The following is a 16476-nucleotide window of genomic DNA, read 5'->3' on the forward strand; positions in this document are numbered from 1 at the left end:
TTTTGCTTTTGTTTCCCTTGCCTCCGGAGATGCGTTGAGTAAAAAGTTGCTGCGGCCAAGGTCAAAGAGGTTTTTGCCTGCTTTCTCTTCAAGGATTTTGATGGCTTCCTGTCTTACATTTAAGTCTTTCATCCGTTTTGAGTTTATTTTTGTGTATGGTAGAAGAAAGTGGCCCAGGTTCATTTTTCTGCATGTCGCTGTCCAGTTTTCCCAGCACCATTTGCTGAAGAGACTGTCTTTATTCCATTCTATATTCTTTCCTGCTTTGTCAAAGATTAGTTGGCCATACGTTTGTGGGTCCATTTCTGGGTTCTCTATTCTGTTCCATTGATCTGAGTATCTGTTTTTGTGCCAGAAAAAAATTTTTTTATTAAAAAAAAAAGAAAAATACTGCTACGACCAATGTCAGAGATATTCCTGCCTGTCCTTATTTCTATAATTTTTATCGTTAAGGTCTCACAGGAAGGTGTTTAATCCATTTTGAATTTATTTTTGTGTATGGTGAAAGAAAGTGGTCCAGTTTCATTTTTTTGCATGTAGCTGTCTCCAGTTTTCCCAACACCATTTGTTGAAGAGACTGTCTTTACATTCTTATCTCTTTAGTCAAAGATCAACTGACCATATAATTGTGGGTTTGTTTCTGGGCTTTCTATCCTATTTCATTGATCTGTGTGTCTATTTTTATGCCAGTACCATACCATTTTGATTATTATAGCTTTGTAGTATAACTTGAAATCTGGAATTGTGATACCTCCAGCTTTGTTTTTCTCTTTTAAGATTTTTTTTTAGGTCTTTTGTGGTTCCATACAAATTGTAGGATTATTTGTCCTAGTTCTATGAAAAATGCTGTTGGTATCCATATGCAGAATTCTTTTTTTTTTTTAATGTTTATTTATTTATTTTGAGAGAGCAAGTCAGGGAAGGGACAGAGAGAGAGAGAGAGAGAGAGAGAGAGAGAGAATCCCAAGCAGGCTCCATGCTCAGCGCAGAACCCAACATGGGGCTCGATCCCACGAACTGTGACATCATGACCTGAGCTGAAATCAAGAGTCGGATGCTTAACTGACTGAGCCACCCAGGCGCCCCCATATGCAGAATTCTTAAATTGACTGTATGGGGAATCTTCTGTTTCCATCCATCTATTTATTTTGTTCTTTCTACTGTAGTATTTTATTATCGTGCTGTTATTATTAGCTGTCAGTGAAAGTCCTGTCTCCAAATTTGAAAAAAATTCAATCAGAATTCCAAAAAGGTTTGTGAGGGGAATGACCTTTACAGTAATTTTAAAATTCATCTAGAAGAATTAAGCCTCCCCCCCCCCTCAATTTTAACTCCAGTGTAGTTAACATACAGTGTTAAAGCTTTCTTTTAATTTAACTAAGTGTTCTCCTCTCCTTCTGCCCCATCTTTCCCTAGGGCAGGGGAAGTGGGGAGTATTCATTATCACAGAGATGGACCAGAAGTGGGAAGCAAGTGCTCTTAATACTGCCCCAATGAATTGAATGAGACACTAATTGTTGCTGGAGGAAACACTGTCCCTGTAGTCGTGCTTATTTACTTAAGACCAAACCAGGTGCGTCTTTCTAGATTAAGAAATTGTGGCTGTCCATTCTGTGTATGCAGAGTTGTATAGAGGCTCAGTTCTTGCACTTTGAAATTTTAATTTCTCTCCTTTACCCCAACTTCTTCAATTTCATTTTTTGTACTAAGATGAGGGTGGGGCACACCCCACTTACAGAGTACTCCAAGCTAGGAATCTGCATTCCCACTATCGACCTTGTATTCTGTGTCTCAATTCCATTGTCTTATTAACTTTATTTAATAAACATTTATATAATGCTTGCTATGTGCAAGTCTTCTGCTAAGTGTTTCACATGCACGAACTTACTTAAAACTCAGAATAACCCTATCCTGAGGTAAACACTATTGTCTCCATTTAACATATGGGGAAACTGAGACACAGAAAGTTTCAGTGACTTGGCCACGTGCACAGAGAGAGTGGCAGAAGTGGAATTTGAATTCAGGCAGTTTGTCTCCACACCACTCAGTTATGCTGCCTCCCTGTGATGTGAGCCAGCTTCTGCCTGGACTCCACAAATACAGCGTGATGACTGTCTCCTGGTGTTGAACAAATAATTTAGGGAATGTCGGGCCTCTCTCCCCATCCCTGGTAGAAGCTACTTGCCTTTGTCTGGTTTGGCCACAGTGCCCGCCTGCCCCAGCCTGTTCCCGGCGATAGGGATGCTCTGGTGGTTTCTGATGCCAAGTGCTCCGCTGTCCAGCAGTCCTCCCCTCCACATGTGTGAGAGCTCGCTTTGCTAAGTCCGGGGGAGCCCATAGGTCTGTGTCTCTCCAGTTGCAGAAATTATAGAACCATTCAGTGGTCAGCTATCAAATTTTAGTATTTCCAGTGAGCAGATCACCTTGCAATTAGTGAACATGTTTTCTTATTTTCATTCAGTTGGCGGGGGAGGGGTCGCTATTTAGAACCAGGGGACATTGTTTGCGGGAGAAGCACATGATGTTCCCAAAGAGGTAAACCCAGCTTAAGAGTTGTTTCCTCACCCCTTACAAGCTTCTGTCCAAGCCCTCCTGCAGCCATTCGATTTATGCCAGCACTCTTGCAACATTCCCACCTGCCTCTAGGGAGATAGAGACCAAGGGGGTAGAAAGTGCTTGGGGGAATGTGCATCTCTGCCCTGAGCTAGCTGGTGGCCGGTTTGCTTCCCCTGCTCCTCACTGGGCCTTCCCTTTGGCTCTGCCTCCAGCCCTTGATTGGGTTCCACCAGACAGTTTGGAAAATGCATCTTTCTCCCTTGCCCGACACCCAGAGACCATCCACTGTGGCCTGTGCTGTCCTGGCTGAGACTTGCGGCTGCCTACTTGCCTCACGCCCTCAACGGAGAGAAGTGGACTAGAAGGCTAGGTCTGTTTCAAAATTAAAGCTGATTACAAGGCATTAACATTATACTTACAGAAAGAGCAGCCCTTCTCGTTTCTTCGCGGTGCCCCGTGTCCCTCTTTGTTCTGACCCGGCCCTGGCAACAGTCCTGCAGCCAGGGATCCCCCTTAAGACTCATCAACATAAATGTCCTGCAACTACAAGGCCCCACTCAGTCTTGCTACACTGTAAAACAAGTGCATGTTTCACTACCCACATCAGCTGCCAAATCAAGCCAAATCAGTTTTTGAATTCCTTTAGAAACAAAATTCTGTCTTCTCCTTCACACTGAATATGTCTTCTTCACCTTTCCACCTTGCTACTTTTCTTTGACCCTGTTAGAAACTTGTAAAAATGTGTTTCCCTAGTTTCGTTTAATCTCAGCTATGCTCATTGGAATACCTTTTTTTTAAAAAAATTGACCTTTTTAGCAAGAGGGATAAAAGAGTAGATAGATGAGGACAGAAACATGAAGTTCAGATAAGAGAGCGGGATTCCTGGGCGGGGTCCTTGCATGAGAAATTGGAACACACATTCCTATTCCACAAGGCCTCCCAAGTGAGACAGGATGCCGCAAAGTTGTGTTCTGTATTGATTATAAAGAGGTAAGTGCGGCTGCATCTGCAGGAGGCAACGTGTGTGCTTTAATTCTCTGTGGAAACCAACCCTTATGTGCATTATAAGGACATTAGGGCATCCTCAACCTGGGGTCTTGGACCCTGAGAAATTCTATACGAGTTTTGTTTTTCTTTTATCTATATTTTATTTATTATTTTTTAATTTAAATTCAAGTTAGTTAACATACAGCACAGTCTTGGTTTCAGGAGTAGAACCCAGCGATTCATCTCTTACGTATGACACCCAGTGCTCATCCCAAGAAGTGCCCTCCTCAATGCCCATCACCCATTTACCCCATCCCCCCACCCACCTGCCCTCCAGCAACCCCAGTTTGTCCTCTGTATTTACGAGTCTCTTATGGTTTGCCTCGCTCTCTGTCTTTATCCTGTTTTTCCTTCCCTTCCCCTATGTTCGTTCATCTGTTATTTCTCAAATTCCACATATGAGTGAAACCATACGAAATCTGTCTTTCTCGGACTGACTTATTTCTCTTAGCGTAATACACTGTAGTTCCATCCATGTCTCTATACACGTTTTCTGTAGTTTTCTGGGACCCATAACTTTGGTCAGATGTGCAAATGAATTAGAGAATCCCCCCTTCCTCGGCCCCCTGCCCAAGGATTAAGAGCCTCTGTCATAGAAAGTGGTGGCTGGGGCCATAGAACTTTGTGGATATTTGGTCTAGTGCTGTGAGTAAGAGGGGCAAGGGAGATGGGGGAGTCTGCAGGCCTAGCTTATTCTAAAAGCTGCACTAGCAAGCTCTGTGATCTTGGGCAAGCAAATTAACCTAAGCCTTCACTATAAACTTAGGCTAATGACAGTTCATGCTTATGAGGTTGATGTGAGCATTAAACAGAATGATTCCGGGGCGCCTGGGTGGCTCAGTCGGTTAAGCGGCCGACTTCGGCTCAGGTCATGATCTCGCGGTCCGTGAGTTTGAGCCCCGTGTCGGGCTCTGTGCTGACCGCTCAGGGCCTGGAGCCTGTTTCAGATTCTGTGTCTCCCTCTCGCTGACTCTCCCCTGTTCATGCTCTGTCTCTCTCTGTCTCAAAAATAAATAAAACGTTAAAAAAAAAAAATGTAAACAGAATGATTCCTATAGAGTGCTTAGCATAGTGCTTGGCACATAGGTACACTGTGAGCATAAAACTCTTACTAGCTGTCCACATCATTTCATCCCCCCTTCATTCCCCAGAATATGTTCAGTTATACTTCAGAATACAGGGTATTCTTGTGCCCTCCTGTCTTTAGGACAGATCCAAATGCTTACCTGATGCAGTTGAAGGATTTATGTTCCAGAGGTAAATGCTGCAAAGAAATCGGAGACCAGAAGCTCTTTCTGTATAGGCTTGAGTAAAGGAAATTGAAGGAACTTTGACTGAAGGTGACATTGTTTAACAGCTCCTGGATCTGGTCATATCACTGTTCTCAGGCAGGGCTGCCGTTCTCTTCCAGCTGTAGTTGCTGTGGCCTTCGTCATTCTCAGGGCATAATCTCTCTTCACATCTCACGACTGCATTGTATTTCAATCTCCGTCATCAAGGGGGACTTTTTTCACTTCTTCCTTATTCTCTACCACCACTGTCACCCATTTTTACTGAGTAGATGTCCCTCTGTTCCAGCTCTTCTTTAAAAGAGCTAAAACGCCAGTCCTCATGTTGATGAACTGTAAAATACGTCTCTCATTCTCCCTTTTTCTGTGTGCTCATTATCTGGACACATCAGTATATGGACTTGTTCCCAGAAGAGTCCGTGGATATCAGTATTAAATTAATTTAGGAAATATGTCAATGTTGCTCCTCCAAAAAGGTGCTGATATGCTATTCTAGTGTAATAAATGAAATAAAGTTTATTGTAAAGGTACATTTTCAGTCACCGTAAAGCATGATAGTAGCTTTGAAAAGAGCTGTTGCATTCTTTGCTACTATATTATTTGTACCTTTAATCCACAGATGATAAGCTCATCGCCCCCAGGACTCAAAGCAGGGAGCCCCTGAGCAAATAGTTTTAAATTTTTTTTTTTAAGTTTACTTATTTATTTTTTGAAAGAGAGAAGGTGTGAGTGCGAGCAGGGGAAGGGCAGAGAGAGAGAGGGAGAGAGAGAGAATCCCAAGCAGGCTCTGGGCTGTCAGCACAGAGCCCAATCCGGGGCTCGACCTCACATACCGTGAGATCATGACCTGAGCTAAAACCAAGAGTCGGACGCTTAACCGACTGAGCCACCCGGGTGCCCCTGAACAAACAGTTTTATATGAGCTGTGAGCCTCCCCTCCTGAAAGTCCCCCAGAGCAGTGCCTACAGCAGCTGTGGGTTTGGGGGCTGCCCTCCTGGGGAGTAAATGGCTCTCTTCTCCACTGACAGGAACACCTGAAGGGAAGATCTCAGACCAAGCTGAGGTGTTACCTATTCCGTCAGAAAAAGCAAATGAAAGTTCATCTGTCCTACAGCTCCTATCCCTTCAGAACCGTAGGTCTTTTTTAATGGAGGGGAAGGTAGAGCACACTCCCAAGCCTGAGTCAGATGAGGAGAGCTCTGAGCCGTGGCTCAGAAAGAACAGGGTGAGGAGTGAGTACGTGAGCCGCTTGCTCTGGGCCGACTGGGAAGCGGGTGCTGCACAGTGTCCTCTGGGCACCATGCTTTCTTTGCAGACAGTGCTTCCCTATTTCAGTCAGCTTTTGTCTTAAAATGAATAGTTTTCATCCTGGAAAACATGTTGGTAGATGTCATACCAGGAAAATAACTTTCAGTTTTGCCCTGCTTTTGACTTTTGACTATAAGCATTGACCATCATTGTTTAGGCCCTTCATCATTTTCTTTTCTTTATTCTTTCTTTCCTTTTCTGTTTATTTTTTATTTATTTTGAGAGAGCAAGCAGGGGAGGGGCAGAGAGAGAGGAAGAGAGAGAGGGAGAGAGGGAGAGAGAGAGAGAGAGAGAGAGAGAGAGAGAGAGAGAATCCCAAGCAGGCTCTGCTCTGTCAGCCCAGAGCCCAATGTGAGGCTCAGAGTCACCAATCGTGAGATCATGACCTGAGCCGAAATCAAGAGTCGGACACTTAACTCGCTGAACCACTCAGGAGCCCCTTTCCTTTTCTGTTTTTACTACTATGACTGTTGCTGTCACCATAACCCCCTTTCCAGTGACTAAACAAGCACCGTCTGCATTATTCTACCTTCACCCAGGAAGGTGGGTAGAACAGAGCTTCTGAGCCCTATTTTGCAGACGCAGCTAAAGCTGGGCCTTACCTGTCACTGAGCAACTAAACGGTGAGACTGGAAACCAAACCCAGTTCTGCAGTACCCTCTATTGCCACTGTGGGTCCCCTTCCTTCCTCTTCACTCCCTCTTGTCAACCCACGCAAGCAAAGAAGTCAAGGAGATCTAAAACAGGTGAAAATCATTGTCTTTATCGTTCATCTGATTCATCTGTTCCTTTGTATGGGTCACTCTTTTGCAGGATTGTTTTAAGGAGTGGGTATGGTATATTTTACTCCCTTTAGAAGTCAGTGTCATGGGGTGTCTGGGTGGTTCAGTCGGTTAAGCATCTGACTCTTGGTCTCCCCTGAGGTCATGATCTCAGGGTTCATGAGATCGAGCGCTGCGTTGGGCTTTGCGCTCACAGCGTGGAGCCTGCTTGGGATTCTCTCTCTCCCTCTCTCTCTCTGCCCCTCCCCTGCTCTCTTGCAGGCACAGGGACATGCACTCTCTCTCTCTCTCTCTCTCTCTAAATAAATTGACTTTTTTTTTTTAAGTTTGTGTCATGATAAATTTTAGCAGAGGCAAATAAAATAAATGGCATCAAAACCCAAGATGTAGGGGCGCCTTGAGTGACCGACTTCGGCTCAGGTCATGATCTCCTGGCTTGTGAGTTCGAGCCCCCCATCGGGCTCTGTGCTGACAGCTCAGAGCCTGGAGCCTGCTTCAGATTCTGTGTCTCCCTCTCTCTCTGCCCTTCCCCTGCTCACGCTCTCTCTCTCTCTCTCAAAAATAAATAAACATTAAAAAAAAATTTTTTTTTAATTTAAGTAAAATAAAATTCAGTTATTGGGTCACATTAGCCACATTGCATGTGCTCAACAGCCATGTGTGGCCTGAGATACTGGATTTTTTACTCTAATTTATTCACATTTTTAAAAATATTTATTTATTTGTTTATTTGAGAGAGAGCGTGAGTGGGGGAGAGCGGCAGAGGGAAAGACGGAGAAAATCTCAAGCAGGCTCCACACTCAGCACAGAGCCCGATGCTGGGCTCTGTCCCAGGACCCTGGGATCATGACCTGAGCCAAAAGCAAGAGTCAGACGTTCCACCAATTGTACCACCCAGGCGCCCAGTCACGTTTAAATTTAAATAGCCACAGGTAGGTGGTAGCTACTCTAATGAACTGCACAGATACCGAACGTTTCCATCTTTGCAGTAAAGTGTATTGGATGGCGCTGATCTAAAGGCTCTAGCAAAAAGACTGCCCTTCTGGCAAGCTGTGCCCCTCTGCGCGGGAAGGACAGCACCAGTACTTCCAGAGCCTGCCTCCCAGCGACCTTCTCAGCTCGTAGACAGCATGGCTTTGCTTAAAAAAGAAAACAAAACTGGAAAAAAACATTACCATGTGACTGAAGTAATCCACAACGGGTGAACAGCTGGGCAGGAGGGTTGCAAGAAGAACTGGCCTATTTTTCTAAGGACAGAGCCTCGCAGGAAAACCTGAGACAAGAGGAAGTGCAGACACCTAGACCCGCTTCCTAGTCTCTTTATGCACAACTCGGGCCACTTGCACACTTCCACCCACATGCCTTCCAGAGGCAGATTTCTCTTCTTGGCTACAGGCATCTTGAGGCGAGATGCATTAATGATTTATAGTGACCCCAGAAAGGATCAAATATCCAGAGCCTGGTGGGTCATAAGGCTGAAAGAAGCCATTACTATTGGATGAATTACAGATTTCACAATGAAAACATGGCTGCTTCTGAAATAGAAACGTAGAGGTGTATACTGGGGCTCTCATTTCTAGAATACCCAGAGGGGTTTACAGTTTTCTGCCCCAGATATGTTCCTTCCGAGCCCTTTTCTAGCATTGAAGTTTGTCCTCCTTCCTGACTCCCTTCACAGTTACTTCCTAAAATCCAAAATGCCTTCCAGATTAGCTGTCACAAGGAAATGGCAAGTTTTCTGACTCCCCATGCTTCCCCGTCCAGGGGGATATGTCAATCACACTAATTTTAGGGGCAGCAGAGAATTTTTTTTTTTTTTAGTGTTTATTTTTGAGAGAGAAAGAGACAGAGTGCAAGCAAGGGCGGGGCAGAAAGAGAGGGAGACACAGAATCCGAAGCAGGCTCCGGGCTCTGAGCTGCCAGCATAGAGCCGACGCGGGGCTCGAACTCATGGACTGTGAGATCATGACCTGAGCCGAAGTCGGAGGCTCAACCTACTGAGCCACCCAGACGACCCAGGAATATTTAGTCCCACTCTTTTTAGTGCCTGGAGCATTGTAAGCGTGCAATAACTTAACTACTATTGCTGCTGCTGTTGTTGTTATTATTATTATTATTATTATTATTATTATTATTAAGCACTCACACCGAATGGGAAGGAGATTAATCTTGAGAACGTTCACTCTTAGCTCTTCCAGGACACATTCTTAGGGTCTGGTCCAGTGAGCCTCCATTTGGGGGGGAGCAGGTAGTGCTCCCACAGAATCCCAGCTTTCAAAAGCCCCTGTTGCTAATGAAAGCATATTGTGTCCCTCAAGGGTGCTAGGGAAACAAAACTGAGGTTCACTTCTCCAGAATTACCAGGTCTTTCCTGTCTCTCATCAGAAACAGCCCCCACAGCTGGAGGGGCTGGTTGTCAGGGGTCTTGGTGCCTTTGTCCCCTACAAAAATGCTAACCTGTGGATACCTTCAGAAGGAGCAGGACTGTCTCGTGAAAGTGCCAGTGTGTGTTTAGATTCATCTTTCTCCTTGCGGAGTCCGCAAGTCCAGAGGGGATGTACCGTCTCCCCTATACCATTATAAACTAGGGTGGCCTCGGGAATTCATCATTCTTACACCGGGAACTGCTCATCTAGGCTCTGCTACTTGAAGACTGCAGAAAGAAAGCGCGCGTACAATGGCCTCTACTCGTTGTTCTCTATTCTTAATATTCATCTGAGCCAGAGCCACGTCCTTCCCATGTAGCTCTTAGACGCTTTCCATATTAAAAGCTGAATGCCTCCAGAGTCGGCCCCTCGAGGCCCAGAGGGAATTAGCACATATTATCCAACCGGGTTGGCACACCTTCGTCTGTCCCTCAGTCTGACTGTGTCAGGTATTCTCCACTTGGGGAACTTGGTGAGCCGGGGTATTCTGACCAGAGGACTCCGACCAGAGCTTCAGGGCAGAGATTCCCAGAAAGGGGCCTGCCACCTGGCAGGTGGACTTGACCAGTCAGTCACCTCTCCGTCCCCAGTGTTATGAGGGCCAAGTTACATGTTTCCTTATCTCATTCTCCTTCCCTTTAGGTCCCCACATCTTTCTGAGTCTTTGTATTCGAAAGGCAGATTCTGGTCTTAGATGATTCCAGCAGAATCTTGGTGCCTGTCATTGCAGGTAATATTCTGTAAAGGGAAATCTTTTTTTTTTTTTTTTTTTGGCATACCAAATCCAGAGCCATATTGGACAACTTTAATTGGAGTCATTTCTATTTAATATGTGGATGAAAAAGTAGGTTTTAATTAAGCGTGTTAAAAGGGGATTGATCACTGTTCGCCCAAGAGCCAGAATATTGTGACAGGAAGAATTCCTATAGAATGAAGTCTTTAAGTTGGACTTTCCTTTTTTACTTATGCTTCCATTAGGATGTTGGAGGAATGTCAGCGCACTGTTATTAACTCTGATAGCTTGTACATCGCAGCCAGTATGGTTTGGGGCCCTCTGGCTCTCAGGTTACCTGTATAAATACAGGGATTCACTTCCCAGCTCTACCATTTGCTTAATAAAGAGCAAATGTGCAGAACCCAGCAGCAGCAGCAGCCTGGCAGAGCCGTAATCTGAACAGGATAAACATGCTTCTTTTTGAATGATGCTCTCTCCCCATCCTCCTGCCAAGAGCAGGATATCAAATGAAGGGGAGGTTGTGGTTGGAGTCAGTAAAGTGAATGTCTAAGTGGCACCTGCTCCATTCAGCAGATCTGCTTTCCCGGGGCCTCCCACTGCACATCTGCTCCTGACAAAGCCTCTTTTCTCCTCCTGTTGGTCAGACTGAGAGCAAAGGCCTCGCAAGGAGACATATTGGTTTTGCTCTGTCAGCACAATTGCCTGTGACATTATAATTACACCAAATCTTCATTATTAGAAAGGCCCCAATTTAGAGATTTTCAGAGCCAAAAAGGGGTTTTCGAAGTGAAATTGGTAAACACATCTTTTCCGTTGTAAAGCTAGCAATTGGATCTGAAAATCATTGAAGGGGTCTAAATATGGAAACTGAGACAGTGCTCTGAGTGAGACTACAAAAACCCTGCTATCAGATTGGCGCATGAAAGAGGCATCCAGCAACTCTGATTTTACCCAGCCCAAGCTTTCCGTACTGCCTGTAGTACTGTCACGTAGAGCTATATTATATTGTTCTCAAATGCTGATAAAGTTTCTCACCTAGGGGCCCTGGGGGGGTGGGAGGTGTTAAAAGAAGTTGATGGGGTAGAGCAGCAAAGGAGAAAACCCTACAGTCTAAATAAGAGAAATGCCAGGAAAATATATTTTAGGTGAACGCAGAGCATCCGGTTTCAGATTGAGTTTCCATTTAACAAAGGCAACTCTTATCATGTTCTATGGTGTGTGTACGATCGAAGCGTGTTTATAACTTGGAGTTGGCTCACTGGAAGCTCTGGAAAGGTTTTAGAGCTGCACTCTGGCTATTGAAACTTTAATTAGAGTAGAAGTATAGATGGATTCCTCAGTGCTACCAGCTACGTTTCACATGCTCTCTAGCCACCGTGTTGGCCAGTGCACAAACAGAACATGGCCATCTCTACAGTGAGTTCTGGTGGACAGCGCTGTTTTAGAGATTAGTCTGAACCTTTTGAAATGTCTTGACTGCTTTAGCAAGCCTTGGGAGTTTCCTGTTTCAGCCTTGTTTGGAGGGGGAAAAGAGAATTTGCCTGGATGTTTTTGGAACGGCTCCTTCCAGCCATGTTACTTTATCTTTTCACCTTAAAAAATTGTTTTCCTGCAAGAATCTCCCGTCCCTTCTCCACCCTCACATACACCCAAAATAATAGTAATGAATTATACCTATCAGAAAGGACTTTAATTTTAGGAAGGTCCACTTTCAGCTGACCTACCCCTTCCTAAACCTTTCACGGCCCTGCTGTTTGCCTGGAGAGTTTTCTCATTAAACAGAGCTTCTGACTAACAAGGGCACACGTGAGTGCTCAAGGGCCAAGAGTGTGTATGTGAATTGTTCATTTTGTCTACAACGTGAAGCGTGGACAACACACTGGGGTGGACCGTTGAGCTAGTGGCACCTTCCGTTTTCAGCAACTCTGGGGACCAAGAGCAGGGTCTTTAACCTTGCTTCCTTCATTTGTCTGCCTCTTAGAAGTCCCTGCATGGTTGCTTTGACTCCTGAGAGGAAACCTATGTGAAATAACAAAACTACCTCGAATCTAGATATTCTCCTTTTTCTCGAGAACTTAAATCATGTAAATATAAAGTTCCTTATCCTCATAGCAGCCCTATGAGACAGAAGTAGCCCGTTTGTTTTATAAATGTAAGTATAGTCAACTCTCAGTTGCCACATACAGATCATCTGTCATGCAGATTACTCGTGACACATTTTAAATCCTTGGACATTTTCTCTCAACAAGCAAGCATAAGCCTGGACCATCTCCTCCACCCCCCCACCCAGCTGCTGGGTACTTAAGGAACACAAATTAGTTTTCATATTAGCTTAAGGAAGACATAATTAGGAAAGTAAGTCTAAGTAAGTCTGCTGCAAGAAAAGCGCATCATAAATTCCAGGTTATGGGAGAGACGGCTGACCCTCCCTTCGGCTCAACTAAGAGCCGACTGTAAGATCTGCTTTTACAAACACGCACACCGTTAGCACTCCGTGTGCTGGCATGTTTACCAAAGGAATTGTAGAGCCCTCCATGGGAGGTTGTCAGAGATGGCTTTGTACCCCGGGCACCGGGGCATACAGGGGAGACCGTGTCCTGTGGCCGCTCCTCCCCGCCGCATCCCAGAGGCGCATCTTGCTCAGTGCTTTTTAAAAGTTCTGTCTGGCCCACCGCCCATCGCAAGCAGAGGCTGACCGAGCATCGCAGGGGGCTCATGTTTGGGCAAAGACGGCAGCAGCCTCAGTGTAAGGTACCAGAGGCACGGCACCTGGCACGGATGGCGGACCGCTCCGTTCTCCGGCCACCAAATGGTCTTAGCCGCTGACAGTTTTGTGCAGAGAAAGCAACCTGGGGATTCCTCTAGTGTCATTCCTTCCGCCTTCTGGCAGAAGCTGGAATTCTTCTATAAAGAACTTGTCCCCATCATCAAGCTGATTATGCTAAATACAGTCCAGATAGGAAAGGCAGGATAAATAGTTGAACAAGATGAAGTTTATTGAGATAGATTTCTTCCTTTGACTATCAAACCCCATAACTATTTATTTCTTCTTTCCAGTGTACTGTCTTCAGGTGTCTTACTGCCTAAAGCCAGTTTAATTCTGCTCTTTATATGCTCTTAGAATGTTCTAGTGTTTGTTTTCTAAATGGTACTCTACAGGTTGTGCTTAGTGAGGGATTGAAAAATAGTAGAACATCTTTGGAAGCTTTTTTGCCTCAATCTTTCTGTGTTCAGTTAGCAGAGGCGAGGGCTGGATAGTGGGCACATTTGGAATGTGGTGGGGGGAGGGTTCCTTGTGCTAGTCTCTCTCCTCTTGTACCGGTTTGAAATTCTCCATAATGAAAACACTGAAAGTAATAACAGAAAAATAAATAAATCTCCGTTCCCAACTCTAGGTAACTCCTGATTGGCTCTTGTATTCATTTCCACACCTGACTGTTGCAAAGCCTTCATGTGATAACTTTCCCCTGTGGTTTCCATCATCTTGGTACCATGGGGCACCTGGCTGGCTCAGTCAGTGGAGCATTTGACTCTTGATCTCGGGGTTGTAAGTTTGAGCCCCATGGTGGGTGTAGATATTACCTAAAATCTTTAAAAATATATATATATCAACACTTTATTGCTCACACCCTTCCATTGGTATATAGACTTTGGGGACCTTGAGTGTCCTCCTTCTTCCCAGTGATTTTTCTGGATATTACTGAGCATCTCTTTCCCTTCTCTGGAAGGTCAGATCAGATGTCCTCCTAATAAGCACATACGTGTCCCACAAACTTCAGCTGGATACTTTTCTCTCCTGCCATTTTCAGTTTAAAGCCCTGTTGGTCAGACCAGCAGGCCTTGAAGTCATCTTGTTCAGCCCCACACTGGGGGCTCAGCCTGCAGGATAATACACCACAGTGGTTCTAAAGCACAACACCCTGACTTCATGAATATTCCTGGACACCAGTAGTTTCGAACAGAAGTTGTAGAATTGTACCTGTCACTAGCAAAGTAAAAATGAATTTATTTTTAACATTTGGCTTATGGGATGAGGGCAAGAGAAATTTCCCGGTGGTCTGAAAAATCAGGCAAAGGACAGAGCCTGCTGTGAAGGTTATCGCAGAAAGTGGTTTTTCCAAGAGAGGGTTCACGTTGTCTAGCAAGAGGGGAGATAACCTCGTATGCCGAGAAGTGCCTGTTACCCCAAGGCACTGCGAGGCCGCTGTTGGCTCCACGAGAATACTCAGCACGCCAAGTGTAATACATATTTTAATCCATAAATCCCTCAAATGCACCCAAAAGCCACGGACTTAGAAAACACGGAAGAGGAAGATTAAATGTCCCAGAAGCAGCTAATATAACAGAAGCAGAATGATTGGGAGAGAAATACTTTTTCTGTTTCCTCCTTGTCTCAGTGTCTGGAAGGTTACCTGGATCTCCTTTTCATTTGCTATTGGCATTCTTTTCATGACCTTCCTTTTCTTGCCCTGAGACTGTCCTCTTTCTTTCTGGTCCTTGTTTGTCATTCCCAGCTTCTGTATCTGCCTGCCTGCTGGACGAGCTTCTCTCCCTGCTTTCCTTCCCGTTCTCCCATCGCTGTACCAGTACACACGATGCCTGTTTTTCTTCGTATAATAGTGGCTTGTCTTAGACTTCAGTCCCTGGTGTAAATTCTTTCTCAAGCCTGCAGATAAGACTTTAAAGGACTTCCCTCCTGCCTGTCACCCCTAGAGACACCTGGAGATAACCCTCGATGGCTCTTTAAAAACTGCAGAGGGGCGCCTGGGTGGCTCAGTCGGTTAAGCGTCCGACTTCGGCTCAGGTCACGATCTCGCGGTCTGTGAGTTCGAGCCCCGCGTCGGGCTCTGGGCTGACGGCTCAGAGCCCGGAGCCTGCTTCGGATTCTGTGTCTCCCTCTCTCTCTGCCCCTTCCCCACTCATGCTCTGTCTCTCTCTGTCTCAAAAATAAATAAAAACATTTTTAAAAAATCATAAAAAATAAAAAAAAATAAAAACTGCAGAGTATTACTTAGGTAATATAATTTACGATTTTATTTCTTATCTATTCCTAGCTTTTCCAGTCACAGTCTTCTGGATCCCCATTCAAGCCAGCATTTTCCTGGTACCTGTAGCTAGCTTTCACATCCATAAACTACAGAAAGCATTACATTGTAAATTTTTCCTTTGGGTTTTAAGAATCCTTTCTCTTCCACCACAGGTGTTGATTTGATAAATTTATTTGTTTAGTTCTCAATTTCTCCCTGACAACCATCAATATTTGTCTCCCAACTAAAGATATTTCCATGACCAACTTGGAAGGCCTTTGGGCTGAAAGATTCAGTTACAGCAAACAACAGTTCCCAGAGGTTTCCCAGATTGTGAGGGCAAATGAAAGGCCCATTCTTCCCCAGGCCGTCTGTCCTGCTCTATCTTGTCGGGCTGGGGCGGGGTGGGGGAAGGGCAGTCTGGTTCCGGGTGACCGGGGCCAGGCCTGTAACCCTGTGCTCTGCTAGGCTTGAGCCCATGCTGTTATTATGTGGAGGGCTTTACACATTTATCAGAGTGATGACGTCATATCGTACTGTCCCTCACCGTGTATTTAACATTCTTGCTATTGACCAGTGGTTTAGCCTGGATTATTCTTCACTGATGCGCTGAGTCGCCAGCCATGTCATAGATGCCAGGGTGCCGTTCCAGTGCCAGTTCTGACCATCGCCACATTTCGGAAGGGAAGCTGCCCGCCAGTCCATCTGCCCTGATTTCATGGCTCTTATCTCTAATCTTTACATCTTTGAAGGCCTTTGGCAAATGATGTGCTTCCTGGCAGGAGCACATCACTGCCGAAAGGAGATCTGTGCCGTCTCTGCTTTCCTTTCTGTTTGATGAGAGCTTTAGTCTAACATCTGTGATGCCACCAGACTTCATCAGACCCCTCATTCAAAGTCATCGTCAAAAAGTAGCTGGCATTCATTGTATACCTACTGTGTGCCAGGCACCGTGCCAGACTTCACCGAAGTCAGCACATCTAGTTCTCGACAGCCCTGTGAGATTAGTAACTGCCATTTTACGTTTGAAGCAACCAAGGTTCACAAGCCATTCGATGGCAGACCCAGGAGTCACATGTAGTCCTTCTGATTGGCACGCCTTTAAAGGAAATAAAATAGCTTATTTGACCCTCACACAGAATGCACGGGAACTACCGATACAGCATTTGGCTACGCTGCCTTAAGGGTCTTGTTGTGAAAATCCTGCTGCACTTGGGAACAGAGTGAAAGGCTTCAAGGCCTTCAGTCTGTGGAGGCCAAGGCTGATAGGAATGTAACCAAGTTCCTGAAAATCACAAGGAACGA

The 16476-nt window shown here is 45.2% G+C and overlaps 1 protein-coding gene across 5 annotated transcripts in view; it reads left to right on the forward strand.

Moving 5' to 3' along the window:
• Positions 1–16476, forward strand: part of NRF1 (nuclear respiratory factor 1) — a 142856-nt gene that overhangs the window by 116709 nt on the left and 9671 nt on the right. The window contains exon 12 of one of the 5 annotated variants that reach the window (XM_042924397.1): positions 10051–10138. The exons of 3 other annotated variants lie outside the window; for them this stretch is intronic. In XM_042924397.1, the coding sequence (XP_042780331.1) occupies positions 10051–10106 (56 nt within the window). In that variant the 3' untranslated portion in view covers positions 10107–10138. Of the gene's footprint in view, positions 1–1416; positions 3609–10050; positions 10139–16476 lie in introns of those variants that run through there. One more of the 5 variants, XM_042924392.1, reaches the window with a different exon arrangement.

Source organism: Panthera leo, chromosome A2, assembly GCF_018350215.1.
Source record: "Panthera leo isolate Ple1 chromosome A2, P.leo_Ple1_pat1.1, whole genome shotgun sequence".
Lineage (NCBI taxonomy): Eukaryota > Metazoa > Chordata > Mammalia > Carnivora > Felidae > Panthera > Panthera leo.